General features: G+C 39.8%; 1 protein-coding gene across 1 annotated transcript in view; it reads left to right on the top strand.

Annotated features, from left to right (window-relative positions):
* Dlg2 (discs large MAGUK scaffold protein 2) overlaps positions 1–17,500 on the top strand; it is a 1,821,467-nt gene that overhangs the window by 1,469,180 nt on the left and 334,787 nt on the right. The window contains 1 exon segment of the mRNA XM_032895287.1: positions 14,458–14,614. Within this exon segment, the coding sequence (XP_032751178.1) occupies positions 14,458–14,614 (157 nt within the window).

Genomic DNA, 17,500 nt, shown 5'->3' with positions numbered 1-17,500 from the left:
GATGCACTAAACACAAATTCTAAGGATGCAACAAAGGTTAGTGGTTAGTGAAATGTTTGTATATCTTCCTATTTTACCACTGAGGGCGAATTACATCCATTTCATTGTAGCTTATAGTGAATGTATTCATGTTAGTGCTCTGCAAATTTTTTCTGTAATAATTCTTCTTTAGATACCTGAAGTATGTAGGAACTTCTGAAATTCTATTAGCAAGGTTTATTGGAAACCTTGCCGTTGAATACTAAGCCATTGCCCAGGCACCTGGTGGGTGACAGCTACCAAAGGGCACAAATATTTCAAGTTAGTAGCTACAAAAATAAAGGTAAAATTAATTGCCTTTTACTCCAGAACAGCTGTCTAAATTGACAGGCCTGGAATTGGCTCAAGCCCAGTGAAACCTGCCCCTCCACTCTTTCCTCCTGTTCATTGGGTTGGCTAACCTTTAAGTCAACAGATTGGATTCCAGTGCTGTGACAAACTGTCTCTCACTAGGTGCTTAAAACAATAGAGAGTGATTGTTCCGTATTTCTAAGTACTTCAGTCTAAAACGATAATGTTAGAAAACCATAACCTCACTGAAACTGTTGTTGGAATCTTTCCCTGCCTCTTCCTCGATTATGATGGATGGATGGCAATCTTAAATATACCTTGGCTTGCAGATGTGTAGTTCCCATGTCACTTCTGGAATTACATAGCATGTTTGGTGGATCTCACTTTTCTTGGATGTTTTCTCATAAGGAGTCTAATCAGATTGGATAAGCAGACCACTCAACTCCAGCATGACCCAATATATTTACCATTGACTCTATTTCTTCATCTGTTATATTCTGAGCTATTGAAGGGCTGAGACTGAAAGATATCTTATAGGAACAGGCACAGATCAACAGGCAACTCAGAGCATAAACATCTCAGCAAAAAAGAGGTCTTATGTCATTTTCCATCATCGGCCAGGTCTGTCCCGGCAGCTTTTGTGGGCACTATTTGTTGAATGAAGAGTTCTGCTCTGTTTTCTGGAGACTTGATAATTGAGTCTCTATATTATTCAAGGGCATTCTCCTGGTCTTGCTTCTACCTCCAGGGCTCCACTACAGTCCCTCTGTAATCCTTTAATCCAGTCACGTGTGAGAATGTGCCTTTTCTCAAACCCCATTTATTCTCTCTGAGCTGCCTTTCCTTATTCATGAAACATCCTTCCACTTACAGTCTGTGTCAAATTGGTGCTCTCTTATCTGTTAGAAAATGTATCTATCTAAGATGCTGTGGAATAATGGGTGTAATTATAGCATAATTTGTTGTTTCTATGTATCCTCTACCCTCACAGTTAGAGACCATGACATCAGGAGTTAAATTGCATTTATAATTATATTTCTACCTTCAAGCACAATACCAAGAGTTGATTTCTCTTGAAACTCCAGTGTAGGGGATTGTTGGGGGCGGGGTGATAATGGGGGGTGGGGTGGGAAGGGGAACACTCATGAAGGGGAGGGGGAGGGCTTAGGAGGCTGATGGACAGGAAACTGGGAAATGTAAATAAGAAATACCCAATTTAATAAAAAGGGGAGAAAAAAAGAGCACATAGGGATTCTTTTATTTTCAATTAACAAAAATTTTACACCTATTTGTAGAGAACCTAGTGAGAGTCGATGTATGACACATTCTGGGATTATCAAGTCTGAGTAGTTTGCATATCTGTCTGTCATCTTAATGGTTTATCATTTCTTTGAGCTGAGTATCTTTAAAATTATTTTATCTCAGCACTGTGATGTTATCATCTACAGTCATCTAGCTGTGCATTAGAACATCAGAATCCTTCATCCTGCCTATCTGGAACTTTGTGCTTTTTATGTCAGAAAAATCCAAGCTCATAGAGATAAATGACACATGATCAGTGCTATGAGAAATCTACAAAACTCAGACTCTTAGAGGTAGAGAGTGGACTGCTGGTTCACAATGGCTGGGTGAGAGATAGGCAGGTGGGAGAGACTAAGGCAATATCCCACAGGAGTTTTCACCACCACCACTGTCCCACAGGCAATGTAGAAGTGAATGCTTTCGAAAAGGAAGATGACATAGATGTTTGTAAATCTAGGGTAGTGGTTTCAACCTTCCTAATGCTGCAACCAGTTAATACAGTTCCTCATATTATGGTGACCCCCATCCATAAAGCTATTCCCATTGCTACTTCATAACTATAATTGTACTACCGTTATGAATTATAATGTAAATAACTGTTTTCTGATGGTCTTCGACCCACTGGTCTGTGGGGCGGGGACTTGTTTTGTTTTTGTTTGTTTGTTTGTTTGTTTTTGATTGGTTGGTTGTTTTTGTTTTTCTGACAAAGTCCTCATACAGCTTGGGTTGACCTCAGATTTGCTGTGTAAATGAGACTCACCTCAAGTGTTGATTCTCTGGTTCCCACTTTCAAGAATACTGGGGTTACAAGAATAAACTACCATACCCAGATTTGTTTTCATCTTTTAAAAAGAATTCTTTGGAAGCAACACAGAGCAGAGGGTCCAAGGATTAAGCAGAGGTAGAAAGAACCTTGCTAAAGACTCCTTAAAGAGACCCAAGTGTGCACGATAAGGCACTGAATAAAACAATACAAAGGTGGGTCAGTTGGCATTTCAGTGGGAAAAAAGATTGCATTCATTGGATATTAGCAGTACTGGGTGAGAGGAGGGAGGCAAAATGCAGAAGTTTCTGATTTGTGAGATTGGACCAACATCATTAACCAAGATAAGGGGAAAGTCGGTTTCCATGGAAGACAGTAATTTCATTCTAGAGTAGTCACATGGAAATCTGATGTGGAAGATGCTGATCTGAGTGAGAGGGATTAGCAAATCATCAGTAATGGAAAAAGATAAGGCCAGACATTTATTGGTTCATTCAACAACAATGAAGTCCACAATACATGTCGGGCACGAGAGAGTTGCTATGCTTCTATAACAAAGTACCTCTCAGCCAGAGATGGGGAGCAGGCAAAGTAATGAGCATTGACAAAGATACTTCACTATGAGACAAACATCGTGAATGAGGCACATGGGAGAATATGACAGAAAATATGAAGCTCGGGCTGTTTTGGATGGCGTTGTGGCAGTCGCATTTAAACTGGGGTCTAAGGAAGAATAAAAGTTCTTCCAAGGAAAGAAGTATGGAGGAGGTGGCCAAGGACCTAAGTTTTGGTAATGTCATTTGTGAAAGGCAAATAAGAATCTTTTTAACCTTCATTTTACCTTTATATCAAAATATAGTTAAAATGTTTTCATCTTCCTTTTCCTCTCTCCATTTGCTCCTATGAACTAACCCCCCAATTTGCTCCTACTCAAAATCATAACTGATTTTTCTTTGCTATTGTTGCATACCTATAAAAATGTATACATACAATCCATTCAGTCTGTTTAGTGTGATTTGTATGTATATGATTTTAGGACTAATCACTTAGTATTGGATGACTAAATAATATGCTCATCCCTGGGGAAAAGTATGTATTCTTCTATCAGCATTCCTTTGTTGCCTGTAATTCCATTTGATGGATGGTTCCCTATGAAACATCCTCCTTTCATAGTAGCCTGCTTGTTGATATTACACTTTTTTAGCTCTTATTTAGGCATCTGTATTGTTAAGTATCACTGGTGACATCTACCTGTAATTTCTCAGAGACACAATTTCACAACAGATTCCCCGGTTCTCTGGCTCTTAAAGTCTATCTAGTCCCTCTTCTGCAAAGCTCCCTGAGCCTTGGCTACAGGAGTTGTGTTGTACATTCAGCAACTGGAGAGGAAATCTTATGGTCATACATTCTCTGCACTATGACCACTTGTAATTTTCTATAGTTGTCTCTGTCTATTACAAAAAGAAGCTTCTTTTGATGAGTGGTGAGAGTCACATTTATCTGCGGGCATAAAGATACATATTTAGAATGCAGTTAGGAAGTATGTGGGTTGAGTAAAGTGGCAGTTAGAGCTCTCTGCCAAGATCAGCGACTTCACTAGCTCCAAGCAGCTGGCTAAGTTTCCAGTACCAGGTATGATTTCCCTCCTGTGTAGCAGACCTTAATTCCAATTAGAGAGCTACTGGTTACTACCTAAATATGAGTACCACTACTTCACCCTTGGGGTTATCATGCCATGCTACTTGTTGTGTTTTGTAGATCACACTACAACTGGGGTGGAATTTTTGATTGCTTGTATAGCACCTTCCAGTGCTATGAAATCTCATCTTCAGGAAGGAGGTTTTCAAGGGAGATCTAGCTTGTGTCCTCCAGGTCTTGTTTCCAAAGTACCTGGTATCTTCAGCAATAGGAATTTACCAGATAAGAATCTTTTAAGGAGACTAAGAAAGAACAGAGACAAAAGACTGGAATTGAAAACATACATTCCCTTTGATGAGAAAACGAAAATAAGACTCTAGGTCTACACTGTCAATTAAGCAGCAACTAGGTACCTGGAATTATATAATATTAATGACTGAATAACTAAAAAGATGTTAAATTTTCTTGGTCATACCAGACACGCTTCTAGTAGCACATTACTACAACTTTGGATAAGATAGTCATAGTCAATTTCTATTGTCTCAGAAACTTCTACTGTGGAGATGTAAAGAGGAACGTTGGTAACTTCAGAATGCCTAAGAGTGGAACTGAAAGAAGAGCCATTCATCATCTCTCTTCTCTTAGAAATGATTCCCCAACAGCAGCATAGTCACATAGATACTTGAAATGCAATATTGTAATAGAATTGGGACTGAGAAGTAGAAAGACCCCTGTTTTCATTAAGAAAGTATTTGAAATGCTAGGATTAGGGGTCATTTAGATTCTGTTTGCCTTTCTCTCCACTAGCTTTTTCATACAGCTATTGATCAGAGATGTCTTGTTCAAAGCCGAGCATGGACACACATACTAAAAATTGTCAGTTTTTCTAGAGACATTTGGTACAGAGTGGGGTGGGGTGGCTGAAAATGTGCAAACTGAACTACAAAGCTTTATTACTAAGCTTCATCCTGTTTTTGTTCTCCAGAGAAAATTCCCCAGTGCTCAGGAGGAATAAATGGGGAGGTGAGGCCACTAGTTCTAGGCTGTAGAGTAAAAATCAGATTATTAAATAAGTAAGAATAAGGAATGTGTCAGAAATAGCCAATGGTTAATGTTGAACTAGAAAGCTAGAAAGCTGGGTTCAGGTTAAACTTTGTCTACAATGAAATGATGTTCCCAAATTAAGAGTTAAGAGTTGTAAAACTTGAAGCTCTTAGTTAAGCCAGTGCAATGCCTGGATGTCACACTGATGACTGGAATTTTGTTGTTCCATCGGGCTCTGACTCAAAAGAAGTTTTTAAAAATCACTTCATAAAACGTACTTGTCTTTCAGAATAATATACAAAACTGTTATTAAAGTCAATCCCAACTGACAAATAATAGTTATGCTTATACCATGACTTTTGTAAAACTTTCAAATGGTATTTCAATATTTTTACCAAGCCTGGGTGACTTGAAATTTTATAGCACAAGAATTAACTATACAAATGTCATTTAGTTTTATTTAACAAAATAACCATTTAAAATAATCAACAGTGTTAGAAATATAAAACACAACAGGAAATAGAGGGAAGGCTGAAGTTAGCCTATCCTCTGTTGCTTACCTCAAGTCCAGCATAGATCTCCAACCCACAATGCCAAAATCCAAATGTATTGTTTTAGCACGTCCTTGCAACAACACTTCAACAAAATTTCTGTCTCCACTTGACTGGCTTTTTGACTGACCACACTAATTAGTTCTTTGAATATGTGGCATGTGTTGTACTGCAGTCTTCTGAGGACCCAGCTCATGAAACTCTGTGACATGAGTAATAATTAATTTCTCAAGAGCTCTGAAGCTTGCTGCAGTTGACCTCCCCGGGCTCACCCTCTCTGCTTGCCCTCACAGTTATGCTAATGCACATTTTCCTATTGTGAAAAAAAGACACTTCTTTAATCTACCACTGTCTCTTCTCCCTAACACTGCTCACATGTGCAAAGTTGTGCTTGTAAAGAAATATAGGAATGAGCGCTCAGAGAGACTGTCTCCGCAGACATGACCTAAGAGGATAGCAGTTGTCCTGGATCATCATGGCAATGATCTAGCCCTTAGGTCTACACATTCTGAAACTTACTTTTTGTCAGTGTATCCAGGGATAAGCAAATTCACATGCTATACTCTTACTTTTATTTTACAATAATATTTTGACTTCTCAAGATAACAGAGTATGCTCATTAGCACACTGTCCCATTAGGAAAAATCACTATGTGAACACAGTTTTTAATGAGCACACGGCTTAGTAAACCTAAACTCTGAGAGAGGGTTTAGGTCAGCTAACAGTCTTCATGGCTGCTACAATTTAGCTAGGAAAGCCAGTTGAGCCTGCTTCCTGTGCTATGAATACACCAACTACGATGGTCTATTCATATTTTTAATATGGAGCCTGAACTAAAGCACACACCTGCCTCCCTGTGCTGGAGATCCCTTAGTGACTGACCCCTGTCACCTATGAGCCAGGCAGACTCATCTCTCACCCCAGTTTTCTTATTATCTTACCTGGATTTTGTGGCTTCTTACAAGCTATATATTATTCCTGGCAGTATTATTCCAGCTCAGAACCTGAGCTGCAGGGGACAATGTCCTGCTTCTTTCTGTTCCCTCCTTGTGGAATCACAGCACTGCCTCACATCCCCTCAACATTTCACTTGGATTTTCCTGAAACATAGCTGTTGTGTGAATCTTAATGTGCTGTCTGTGATACATCCCAGAAGTACGAGCAAAAACATAACAGCAACAACAAATCTAAAAGTGTTTATACTTTTGGGTCACACAAATTTATCATGTACACAATCCAGAAGGTACACTGAAGGCTTCAGAAGCAAAGAATCACAGAGACAAATACATGTTTTTAAAAGACAGTGGATAACAGTCTTATGGAGGGTAAGTCCTCAACATAAGTCCTTCAGGTTTAAGTGGTCATTTTTTCCTTGAATCCTGAACCCACTTGAACCATGTAGAATTAAAGGCACTCTTCTCCCCAAAACTCCCAGCTACCTTAGAGTGCCCCCATGATTTCACCTAGCAGGTGACCTGATACATCTTAGAGCAGAACAAACTGGCCTTTTTGTGTGTGTGTGTGTGTGTGTGTGTGTTGCCCAGCACCCCAGGGGTTTGATAACTAGGAGGCTTTTTTTGCATTAAGAAAAAGGTAGCACTGTGTAAATGAGTTTAGCACATTTGCAGGGGTCATGGTAAGACAAGGATAAACTCTTTCAATTACTCATTCTTTACTCTTATCTGTATTAGTTTATTGCTCTCAAGTCTCTGTCAAAGCAGTATTCTTGTTCTTTGTTTTTTTCCAATTAGCCTTCCAACCTCAGGCTATTTAATATTTCTATTCACAGTGCCCAACTGAATAGGAATTCCAGAAGTGTCTATTTACTAACAGACTGGCTAGATGAATCAAACATATATTTGAATGAGTCCTTTCGAAACCTGCTGATATTATAGGGAGTAGATTCTAGCTCCTTCAGAGTCCATGTTCAAGATATAATATGAAAATTGCAATTAACAAATAGAGAGCACTTAATTCCATACTAAGTATTGAAGACAAAAGACTAATAGTGCGGACATTGCTCTCAAATTAATTACTATAGATGTAAACCCAGTCAGGATAAGAAGCATTGTGATAGCCACATGGATAGAATACTTTCTCTACTATTCTATCCATCCGGATCAGTAGAGCATTGGACATCTGATGAAAATGACTTTCAGATGCTCCCAGTCAAGTTACCTGCACCAAGTCATGACTAAAGAATGGCGGTTTAGAATTTTGTTCCACTGTCAGTGTATTATGTCTGATAATGGTCTTGAGACCATCTGAATTCTGGAAGAAGAACAGAATAGCAAATAAGAGAGAGTGTCTCTGTATAAAAAAATATTTGCATCCTTTGTAAATTTGTGTGTTGATTTACTTACTTAATTATCAAGTATTTGTTGAGCATTCTAGGTTAAACTACCATTACAGCCCAGGACATTATATCCAGTCTGGAAGCTGTGTGGCTCACACAAAATATGCTTCGCAGAAATTCAAGACATTCAGTTATCAGATCCAGAGTCATTCCTTAACACTAAACATGTAAACAAGAGAATGCTGGCCTGAAATGGTTGAGACCGAGTCATCACAAAGAAGATGAGACTTCAGCGATTGTATTGTAAAAAGAACAAAAGGAGATAAAGGAAAGGGACAGCAAAAGGGGAAATTATCCCAGAGTGAGAGAACTTGAAAGGGAAGGGTAGAACTGGCACTGAATATAGACTCCTAAATCAGCTTAGAAGGACAGAGAATTACCAGATGTCAAATCTCATCAATGCCAAACAGGTACCGGATGTGTCATAAAACTTCCCACCATGCCATTCACACTGGCACCCCTAATTGGATCTATAACAAAGAAGGGTAGAGTTGGAACTGCATGGTGCTTTTATTTGTTTTTTAATCTTTGTTGATTTAAAATGCTAGAAATTTTACATAAAATCTAGATTCTTGGCTTATCTTTAAAAGAACCTGGAGACAAAGGCAGTGTTCAAATGAGACAAATCCTCCTTGAAGTCATCATGTAGTTAGCTATTTGCAGTCCTCTTTAGATGAAAGGTGTCATAATCCCTCTTCAGCCCTCTTCACTTTCTTAGGCTGTCATTACCATCCCTGTTGTGTATGCATTTTTCAATCCCTAATTAAAATGCTAGAAAGGAGGAAAGACATTTGCATAAATAATTGTAATCTGAAGTGAAGGCCTAAATCACTGTGGGAGTGTGTCCATTCTCTCAATAGCCATTTTCTGTGTTCCTTTGGATTGTCAAGTCTCTTGCTGCGCTGAGGAAGTGCTTATGCCTGGGCTCCAGTACACATTCTAGTGAAGGATGTATGAGCTAGCACCCACCCTGAAATGCGACACTCCTGTTACATATGCAAAGCACAGCATGTGCAATGAATAACTGACACACGTAAGAGACCACCATCAGGATACCCCACGACCAAGTTCTCAACACAAAGGAGATTGATTTGCCCCAGAGGAACAAAAGGTGGAGGAGGAGAAGGAAACAAGGGAGAGGGGAAAAGGGGTATTTGTCCCGAGAGATCAAAGGACTGCCTCTGGATGGAGAAGAGACAGCCAGCCCCGGCCCATAGGAAAACTAACTGGTTTATAAACGAAAGTTGGAGGTTCAAAGACGATCAGATAAAGGTAAAGGGGGAAACGCTATGCTAGGATGAGGTGTTTAATTTTAATTGAGCACGTTAACTAGTTGAGTCAAAGGGGGCTTTTGGTTGTGGAACTTCAATACTTCAACAGCTGGACCTTGGTAGTCAGCCTCAGAAGGAGGAAAAGGTCAAATAGACCTTGGTGCCTAGCTTTAGGAATATAATCTACTAGTTTTCAGCAGGACAGAGGGAATGGGAAGAAGGGCAAGGCCTGCTAGAGCCACATGCTTGAGCAGACTAGTGTCCCTTCACATGGACCTATCCATTCCTCTCTAATCTTCACTCACATTTAATAGACAATCATATTTAAAATAAACATTGAACATGATAAAACCAACAAACAGGAAATCTCTAAAAAAGAAATCTCTAGAAAGAAGTGTGAAGAAGAAGCAAACTGCCTCAAAAAAGGCACAAAAGGGCAGCGATGAGTTCCTGAGACCTTCCTTGTTTCCTTGCATCTTTTATGTACTAGATAAACTACTGGAGATCCTACATTATACAATGACCAACAGGCACAAACAAGCCAAAACCCAAAATTCATCCCTTTATATCTAGACTAGGGTCTGGGGGAAGGATGAGTTAACAAGGAAGGACTGTGATTATTTTTTTTTTTACTTTTTCATACAATATATTTTAATCATATTCTTTTCCCTCCCCCAAGTTCTGCTGGATCCTCCTACACATCTGTTGCATGACAAGTCTTTTTCTGGTGAGACCCAACATACCAGTCTACTCACAAAGTACAGATATTACCAAAGTCCAACTTGGTTTTATTTGGAATTACTTACAGGAGTGTAGGTGAGGGGTTACATGCAGGAGCAGATTTGATAATGCTGCCCTGGCCCTACCTTAGCCAAACGTGAAAGGAATAAAGCCTCTCACCCCTGTGCTATCATGGGTCTCCCAGAAAAGTAAACTTATCTACACTTCTACCAAGCAACCAGGAAAATCAATTATAAGCAAGCTCTCCTCTTCCTTCCTCCACTGAACTAAAGTCAATAGATAGAATGAGAACTGAATTTCCACCCTGCCCAGAATCGATGAGGCAGAAAGATGAAGAGGAAAGTTGTGCTACTTTTGTGTGATTCAAGTGAGAGGTTTCCCCCATAGGCTCATGTAGTTAAGCACTTCCTCCCTAGTTGCTGGTCCTGTTTGAAGAGGTTATGGAATTTTTAAGAAGTAAAGCCTTTGTGAGCAACAACACTCGGGAGAGCAGGTCCTACACCCCTCCTGGACAGCACAGTCGAGCTGGCCCTGATGGCAGGGTGAGGATAGCTGGCCCTGAGCTCATGAGCATGACCTTGCCCCACCTGAGGTCATGAGAGAGCTTGCCCCACCACTCTCTGCAGTGAAGAGGCTTGGCCACAGGGACGATACTCTGCACTCCCTCATCGCCCATGACAGTCAGGAGAGCTGGCCGAGGGGTCATGAGAACAGGAGAACTGTCCCTGCCCTTCACTGGCTACAGCACTCAGATCAGGTCCTGTACCTCACCTGAGCAACCCAGTGCAGCTGGCCCTGGTGATGGGGACACAGGTGAACCGGCCCTGAGAGTATGACATGAGTCCCCATGGATGTGAGAGCTGGTGGTGGCAGTGGGTAAGCTAGCAGAAGTGGTTCTAGAGAGCTAACCCTAGTGGTGCAGGTAACAGAGAGCTGGTGGGCTGGCCAAACCAGCTACCACCCAAGTCCAGATCTAGGGTGTTGAGTTGGTCCACCCCAAAATCTATCTCATCTATGAACCGCTAAAGTGTGTGAAAGGGCCTGTCCTGCAGATCTAAAGCTGTGGGATCTCCATGACACAGGGCAACGACAGGATAAACAAGAGAGTCCTGGTGACAATAAACATTGATAGTATAGCAGAAGCCAGAGACCCCAAATGAGAACAATGACTTATTGCAGTGAACATTTTCAAGTATAGACGTATAGACAGGAATATGCTGTGGGACACACTGTAGGACATACTACAGCTTCCATGACAAGATGTTTTCTATTATTTTTTGTTCTTTATTTTCTTTTGTGTGGGAGGTTGCAAGGGCAACAAAGGGACAGGGAGATGAATGAGACTGGGACGCATGATGTGAAACTCACAATCAATAAAAGGTTTTGTTTTTTTTTTTTTTTTTTTTTTTTTGTAAAGTAGAGTCTTGCTTGGCGAAGTATGTCAGTCAATATGGGTTGGATTTGAGCTTTATAACTTCACTTTGCTTCCTGTTCTGTCTCTGTGCTTTCTGTGTGTGAATGTAAGAGTGTCCTATTTCCTGCTACCAGACCTTCCCAGTCATTATGGACTCTATCCCTCTGGAGCTGTAAGACGAAATTACCCTCGCCCTTCCTTACGTGTATTTTGTCATGTTATTTTATCACAGAAAGAGAAAGCATTTAGAGTCCCTTGCCTGCCTGGTAGTGCCAGCAACACCCACATGGGAGCTGAGCTTCTGCCCCAGCCATTGGCAGTGAGGTAGAATAAGTGAATTTCTTTACTTCTCCCCTCCCTGCTAGGGAACTGAGCTCCCAGACTTTCCAAGTTGTCATAAGAGGAAATGCTGTACTGGGGAGGCATTACTGAATATAAATATACATATGCTAAACAGATCAACTTCCTGATGAAAAAATCTACAGGATCTAGCACCTTACAACTTAATACCTACAATGCCTTGTCCCACCGAACACCAGGACCTTCAAATGAGAAAAGACAGTCAATATTTGCTAATACAGAATTGACTCACAGTTTAGCCACATTGATATCCTGGTTCTGTGACATCAGAACCTTCACACACTAAGGTGTTCTTATTATCTCCTCCTCCAGGTGCAGAATCTTTTCTTGAGTATCTACATGACCAGTGTGTACAGCCTCCTTGGTGTGTACAGCCTAGGCCTACCACATATCAAACCACATTACTCGCCTTTCTCTTTTTCTCTATGCATTTCTAACAGAGTAGAGAGTAAATTCAGATACTGTGTCTGTGGTTTATTAGTACAATATAAATCCACCAGGGCAAGAATTTTCATGTAGTTTGGAAACATTCTGAGAGCACACCCACCTAGAAAAGTCCAAGATACAGTTAGTGCTTATCCAGTGTTTATAGAATATAGTTGTATAGTAAGCATGTATATCAGTTTGCCTAGTACTATATACCATATCTATTTATAGTTAAAGCTGGGTTGTGCATTTTACACGCTTATAATTAAGTTCAACATAGATATATCATTTTAAGCATGGACTTCTGGTTGCAAATAAACTCTCCATATCATTAGCATAAAGAAATATTGGATGGTTCCTTACTATCCATATATCATTAAGAGGAAAACAAAAGAACTTTAGTCATTGGAACTAAGATGTTTAGAAGAGAAAGGTAGATGGTAGAAAGGCTCCTTGATCTGTCTTAGGCCGACAGAAGACATTTTTAAATTAATGTTAAGGAAAACTGAATGGAAGCTGGTGAGATGGTTCAGCTGATAAGTTAACTAACTTGCACTAACCTGATGATGTTAGGCTGATCCTTAGAACCCACAATAAACTGAAATGACTGACTTCCCAAAGCTGGTCTCTGGCCTACACACATGCACATGCACATGCACACATACATGCACACACAAACACACATATGCACACATATTCACACAAGATAAAATAATAATTAAAAATAGTAATTTTTAAGAGAAAATTTAATTAGGGGCAGGAGAAATGTCTAATTTGAGAGTCTTAGCAAGCATCTGACCTGAGTTCAAACTGCAGGATCCATAAAAAATTCAGGCATGATGGCACACACTTGTAATCTCAGCGCTGTGGGCAGACAGCTGGATGCCTGGGGCTCTCTAGCCAGTCAGTCTAACCTTTGCAGTGAGTTCAAAGTCAGTGAGAAATACTGCCGAAAGAGGTAAAGCAGACAGTGTCTTAGCAATGTCACCTGAGATTGATGACCTCTAGCCTCTACACGCATGCTTGTCACTGGAACACCCATGAACACTGAAACATAGCGAGAACGGGTGGCAGGGGGAGGGACAGCGAACAGAGGGACAGAGACAGAGAAACAGAGACAGGAGAGAGAGGGAGGGATGGAGGGAGGGGGAAGAGGAGGAGGAAGAGGAAGAAAAATGAATCAACCTTCCAGAATCTGTAACACGGGTGTGGTTTGTTTGGTTTTGATTTGGTTGGTTGGTTGGTTTTGAGTTTTCGTTTTTGGGGGGAACTTCAATTCACCTTTGTTTCCATTTGCCTCAGAATATCTCCACAGGGGTGTGTGAGTATTAGCAAGAACAAACAATGTCTAATCTAGCTCATCCTCTCAGCCCACCTTCTTTTTTGCCAGGTACTCAGTAGTAGCTCTTTCACTCTCTCCAATACCTGCCCCTTCTTCATGGTCTCCTTGTCCTTCCTTTCCATCCTCACTGTGGTCAACTTTCCTCCAGCTGTCATTCACACCTGGGTTTCTTGAAATGCTGTTCTAAGTGATTTTCCTGCCTCCCATCCCATCAGCAGCTCAACAGTATGTGTGACCACTTGTTAATCTTCTCCATTTAAAGACTCTTGGTGACTCAGAGATTCCAGGGCATTCTACCACCTGCAAGGTTCAATCTGATTCCTCTCTCATCAAAATCTCTCCTTTATTTTTTAGCTTTTCCATTCTGGTAACTATTTTATGATCAATACTATTACAAACTTTTTTTTAAAAAAAAAAGAATTATTTATTTTATATGTATGAGTACACTGTCACTATGTTCAGACACACCAGAAGAGGGCATCAAATCCCATTACAGATGGCTGTGAGCCACCATGTAGTTCCTGGGAATTGAACTCAAGACCTCTGGAAGAACAGTCAGTGCTCTTAACTGCTGAGCCATCTCGCCAGCCCCAACTCTTTTCTTCTCTTTTCTTTTTTTAAGAGAGAAAAACTGGTGTTTCAGGAATGGTGTTACATGAGATGTTGATAGTTGTAATGAGAATTCAGATAAACTATAAGGGTTTAACTTATTCAGATAAGATAAATTCTTATGAGAGCTTTCATAATTTGCAAATTCATTTTAATATGGCAAGCCACTGTCATTGCAGTAGGTGGTAAACATGTGGTATCACATATTACAACATTGTAAAAACAGAAACAAAAAACAAAAAAACCAAGCAGAATCTGAGAGTCTGAGAAGGGTCACCCTATGAACTGTGTTCTCCATTTGTTTCTACAGGGAGCCCCGCAAGGTGGTCCTTCACAAAGGCTCCACTGGCCTGGGCTTCAACATTGTGGGTGGAGAAGACGGAGAAGGTATTTTTGTATCCTTCATTCTGGCCGGTGGACCAGCAGACCTGAGTGGGGAGCTCCAGAGAGGAGACCAGATCTTATCGGTGAGTATGTCCCTTTAATGTCCTTTCCGCCCACATCTAGCACCGCCCATGAATAAATCACTTTCTTTACAAAGGGAGATGTTTCACAGCCCGGAGCATCAGAGCATCGCAATTTAAATGGCCCATAGGTACATGATGCTTGTCACTCCTCCTGGATAGATGTGGAAGTTCTGGCATCTTCTTTTAGATTGTGATGTGTATCTGCATGCAACAGAACACTGAGAAGCAAGCTTTATTTAAATGGTAGACTACTTGCTGATTAAAATATGATCTCTCCAGAACTTGTGACCACACAAGTTATATGTGGTGCATATAAATATATGAGAAAAATAAGAGAATGCCACATGGTGTGACAAGGGTGACATGTGGGCAGGGGGAAGAATTTGCCTAAGTTCAAGAATTACCAGCAAAAAAAATATTAAAATTTAAAAGAAAAAAGAAAGAATTACCAGTAACAACTTTTTAAGAATATATTATTTGCTAGTAAGTTTATTAAAGTGAAGTTTAAGGTCACTTTACAAAGGTAGCTGATAAACAAAAACCTGTATCCACTTGGTGTATGCAACTTAATGTGTTTAGCAGTGGATGTATTTCTATAAATCTCTGACCATAATGTACCATCATAAATATATCTACCATCTCTACTAGTACTCCTAGTCCTTTATCTGTGTGTTATCACTTATAACATACTTAAATCACATCGAGCCTATTAAACAATTTTAATGAGGCTAGAGAAATGGTTCAATCTGTAAGCTGCTTGCTTGCAAGTGCTAGGACCTGAGTCCAGTTCCCCAGCACTCATATGAAAAACTGGGCATCATGGTGCATACCTGTAGTCCCAGTGCTTGGAAGGTAAAAGAGGAAGAAGGTCTTTAGGAAGAATGACAGGGGAAAATAGCCAGTGTCAACCAACCTCTGGTCTGTACACACACACACACACACACACACACACACACACACTACAAAAAGAATTAAGTATACAATATTATTAGCTATAGGTACTATGTTGTAACAAAGACTTCAAGTACTTCATCTTTCATAACTATAAAATTAGTTTTCACTTCCAAAGGTATCCCCCCATATTTATATGAGAGAATCAGGCTCCACAAGATTGAGTGGCCTGTCAAAATTTACCAAGTTTATATATATACAATTAATTTTCTATTTATAAAATATAAGTAAAGTTTCCTCCCTGGCCTGTCCTTTCTTCCTTCCTTCTACTTTTCCTTTTATCTTGCTTTCTTTTACTTTCTTTTGAGTGTTCCTGTATTTATTGACTGCTTTCACTATATAAGGCTCCCTCCCTAGTGTGGTGGATGGTTAAACCCATTGCTAATGGTTATAATCATATTAGAGTTTTAATAATCATGTAAATAATAGAGAATTATATGTGGATTCTAGTTCTTACAGAGGATTATGGTTCATAACTCAACAAAACAAATAGTTTTTGTTTTCATTGTGTACTCAGAAAAAATGTTTTCACTTTATAGCTATGATTTATAGATAAAATTTTCCAAGAATTTTCTACCTTAATTTGTTAGCCATTATTTCAATCCCTTAAACAAATGATTAAATAGTCCCCCATTTCTATTGCTGCCTCTTTCTTTCTCTCCCCATACTTTATACTCCTCTCTGTCACTCAAACACACACACGTACACACATTGTTTCTCTGAATAGTTCACAACAGTTAACCTAAATTCAGACAGTACCCAGGAGTCTGCATGGATAGCCTAGCCTTGTGTGTGACCACAGCTTCCCTACATATTCATATCTCTGCCATCCAAGAGCTTGCAGCTCACTGGCTGCTGAGTCCGAGTTGTTTCTGTCATCCAAGGACTGAACTATGTCTTTTTCTCTTAAATGACGTACAAGATGCCAAGCAGCTATTCGGGCTTATTGTCTAGATTGGTTTACATGACTATTTCTTCATTTCCTGGTAAGATTTCTGAAAGACAAATTTCAAATCTTAAAGGAGTTTTTATTCTCAATATTTGGCACAGTGACTGCTTCATAGAATTTGCAAAACAGGCATTTTAGCCTCGGAGTCCAATTCTGAAATCCTCCATCACCCCAAAAGAAATCTGTACTCAGTGGGTATCCTGTCATCTCCTCCCAGTCATAGTCACAGCACATTTGGAGACAGAAATGCTCTCCCATGAACTAAGCTGCGTCCATCCTGAAGGAGATGCCAACAGTCATGGTAGGTTCCTGATTCTCCCATTTCCATACTGGAAAGGAGAGTCTGAAAGAATACATGATTTCCTCAGCTCCATCACTCCTGACTGTATAGTTGGACTCTTAACTTCTCTTGACCTAAAGTAGGAGTCCTCTCAATATACAGCAGTCTTCAAGATTTTGCCAACAGAACACAGTCACTACTTGGATGCTCACTGCTCTGATCACATGCTGTGGTTAGAAACTAAAGCAGTAATACATGGGGTACTTTTTGCTCGGGCCATATTTATAGCTGATTTAATCTTATAACCTTACCATGCATTATTATGCTCAGATTAAGGATGATAAAATGAAGAGGATATCAAATCTACTTCTACCAAAGGAGGAGACCTAAGGAGCCATAGGTTTTGTTGTTTCCTCTACACAATACAAGGAAACCAAGATAGTGGCTGATTCACAAAAAAGATAAATCAAATTTATTTCTGCATTTAAAATTAGATGTATATGTTTAATATTAATATTGGAACCACAAATCAAGTACGGCAACCAACCAGAATTATAGTCTTGAAAATTACAACTCATGGGACATGACAGTCTCTGGAGATCTGATGGTATACTCTTTATTATACACGATGTTTGAAAAAAGCACTCAATGGCAGATAATACTATCTGGAAATTATTTCCCATTACAGAGGAAACTTTTTTTTGCA

This window comes from Rattus rattus, chromosome 2 (assembly GCF_011064425.1).
Source record: "Rattus rattus isolate New Zealand chromosome 2, Rrattus_CSIRO_v1, whole genome shotgun sequence".
Lineage (NCBI taxonomy): Eukaryota > Metazoa > Chordata > Mammalia > Rodentia > Muridae > Rattus > Rattus rattus.
This window is presented reverse-complemented; position numbering and strand designations above follow the sequence as displayed.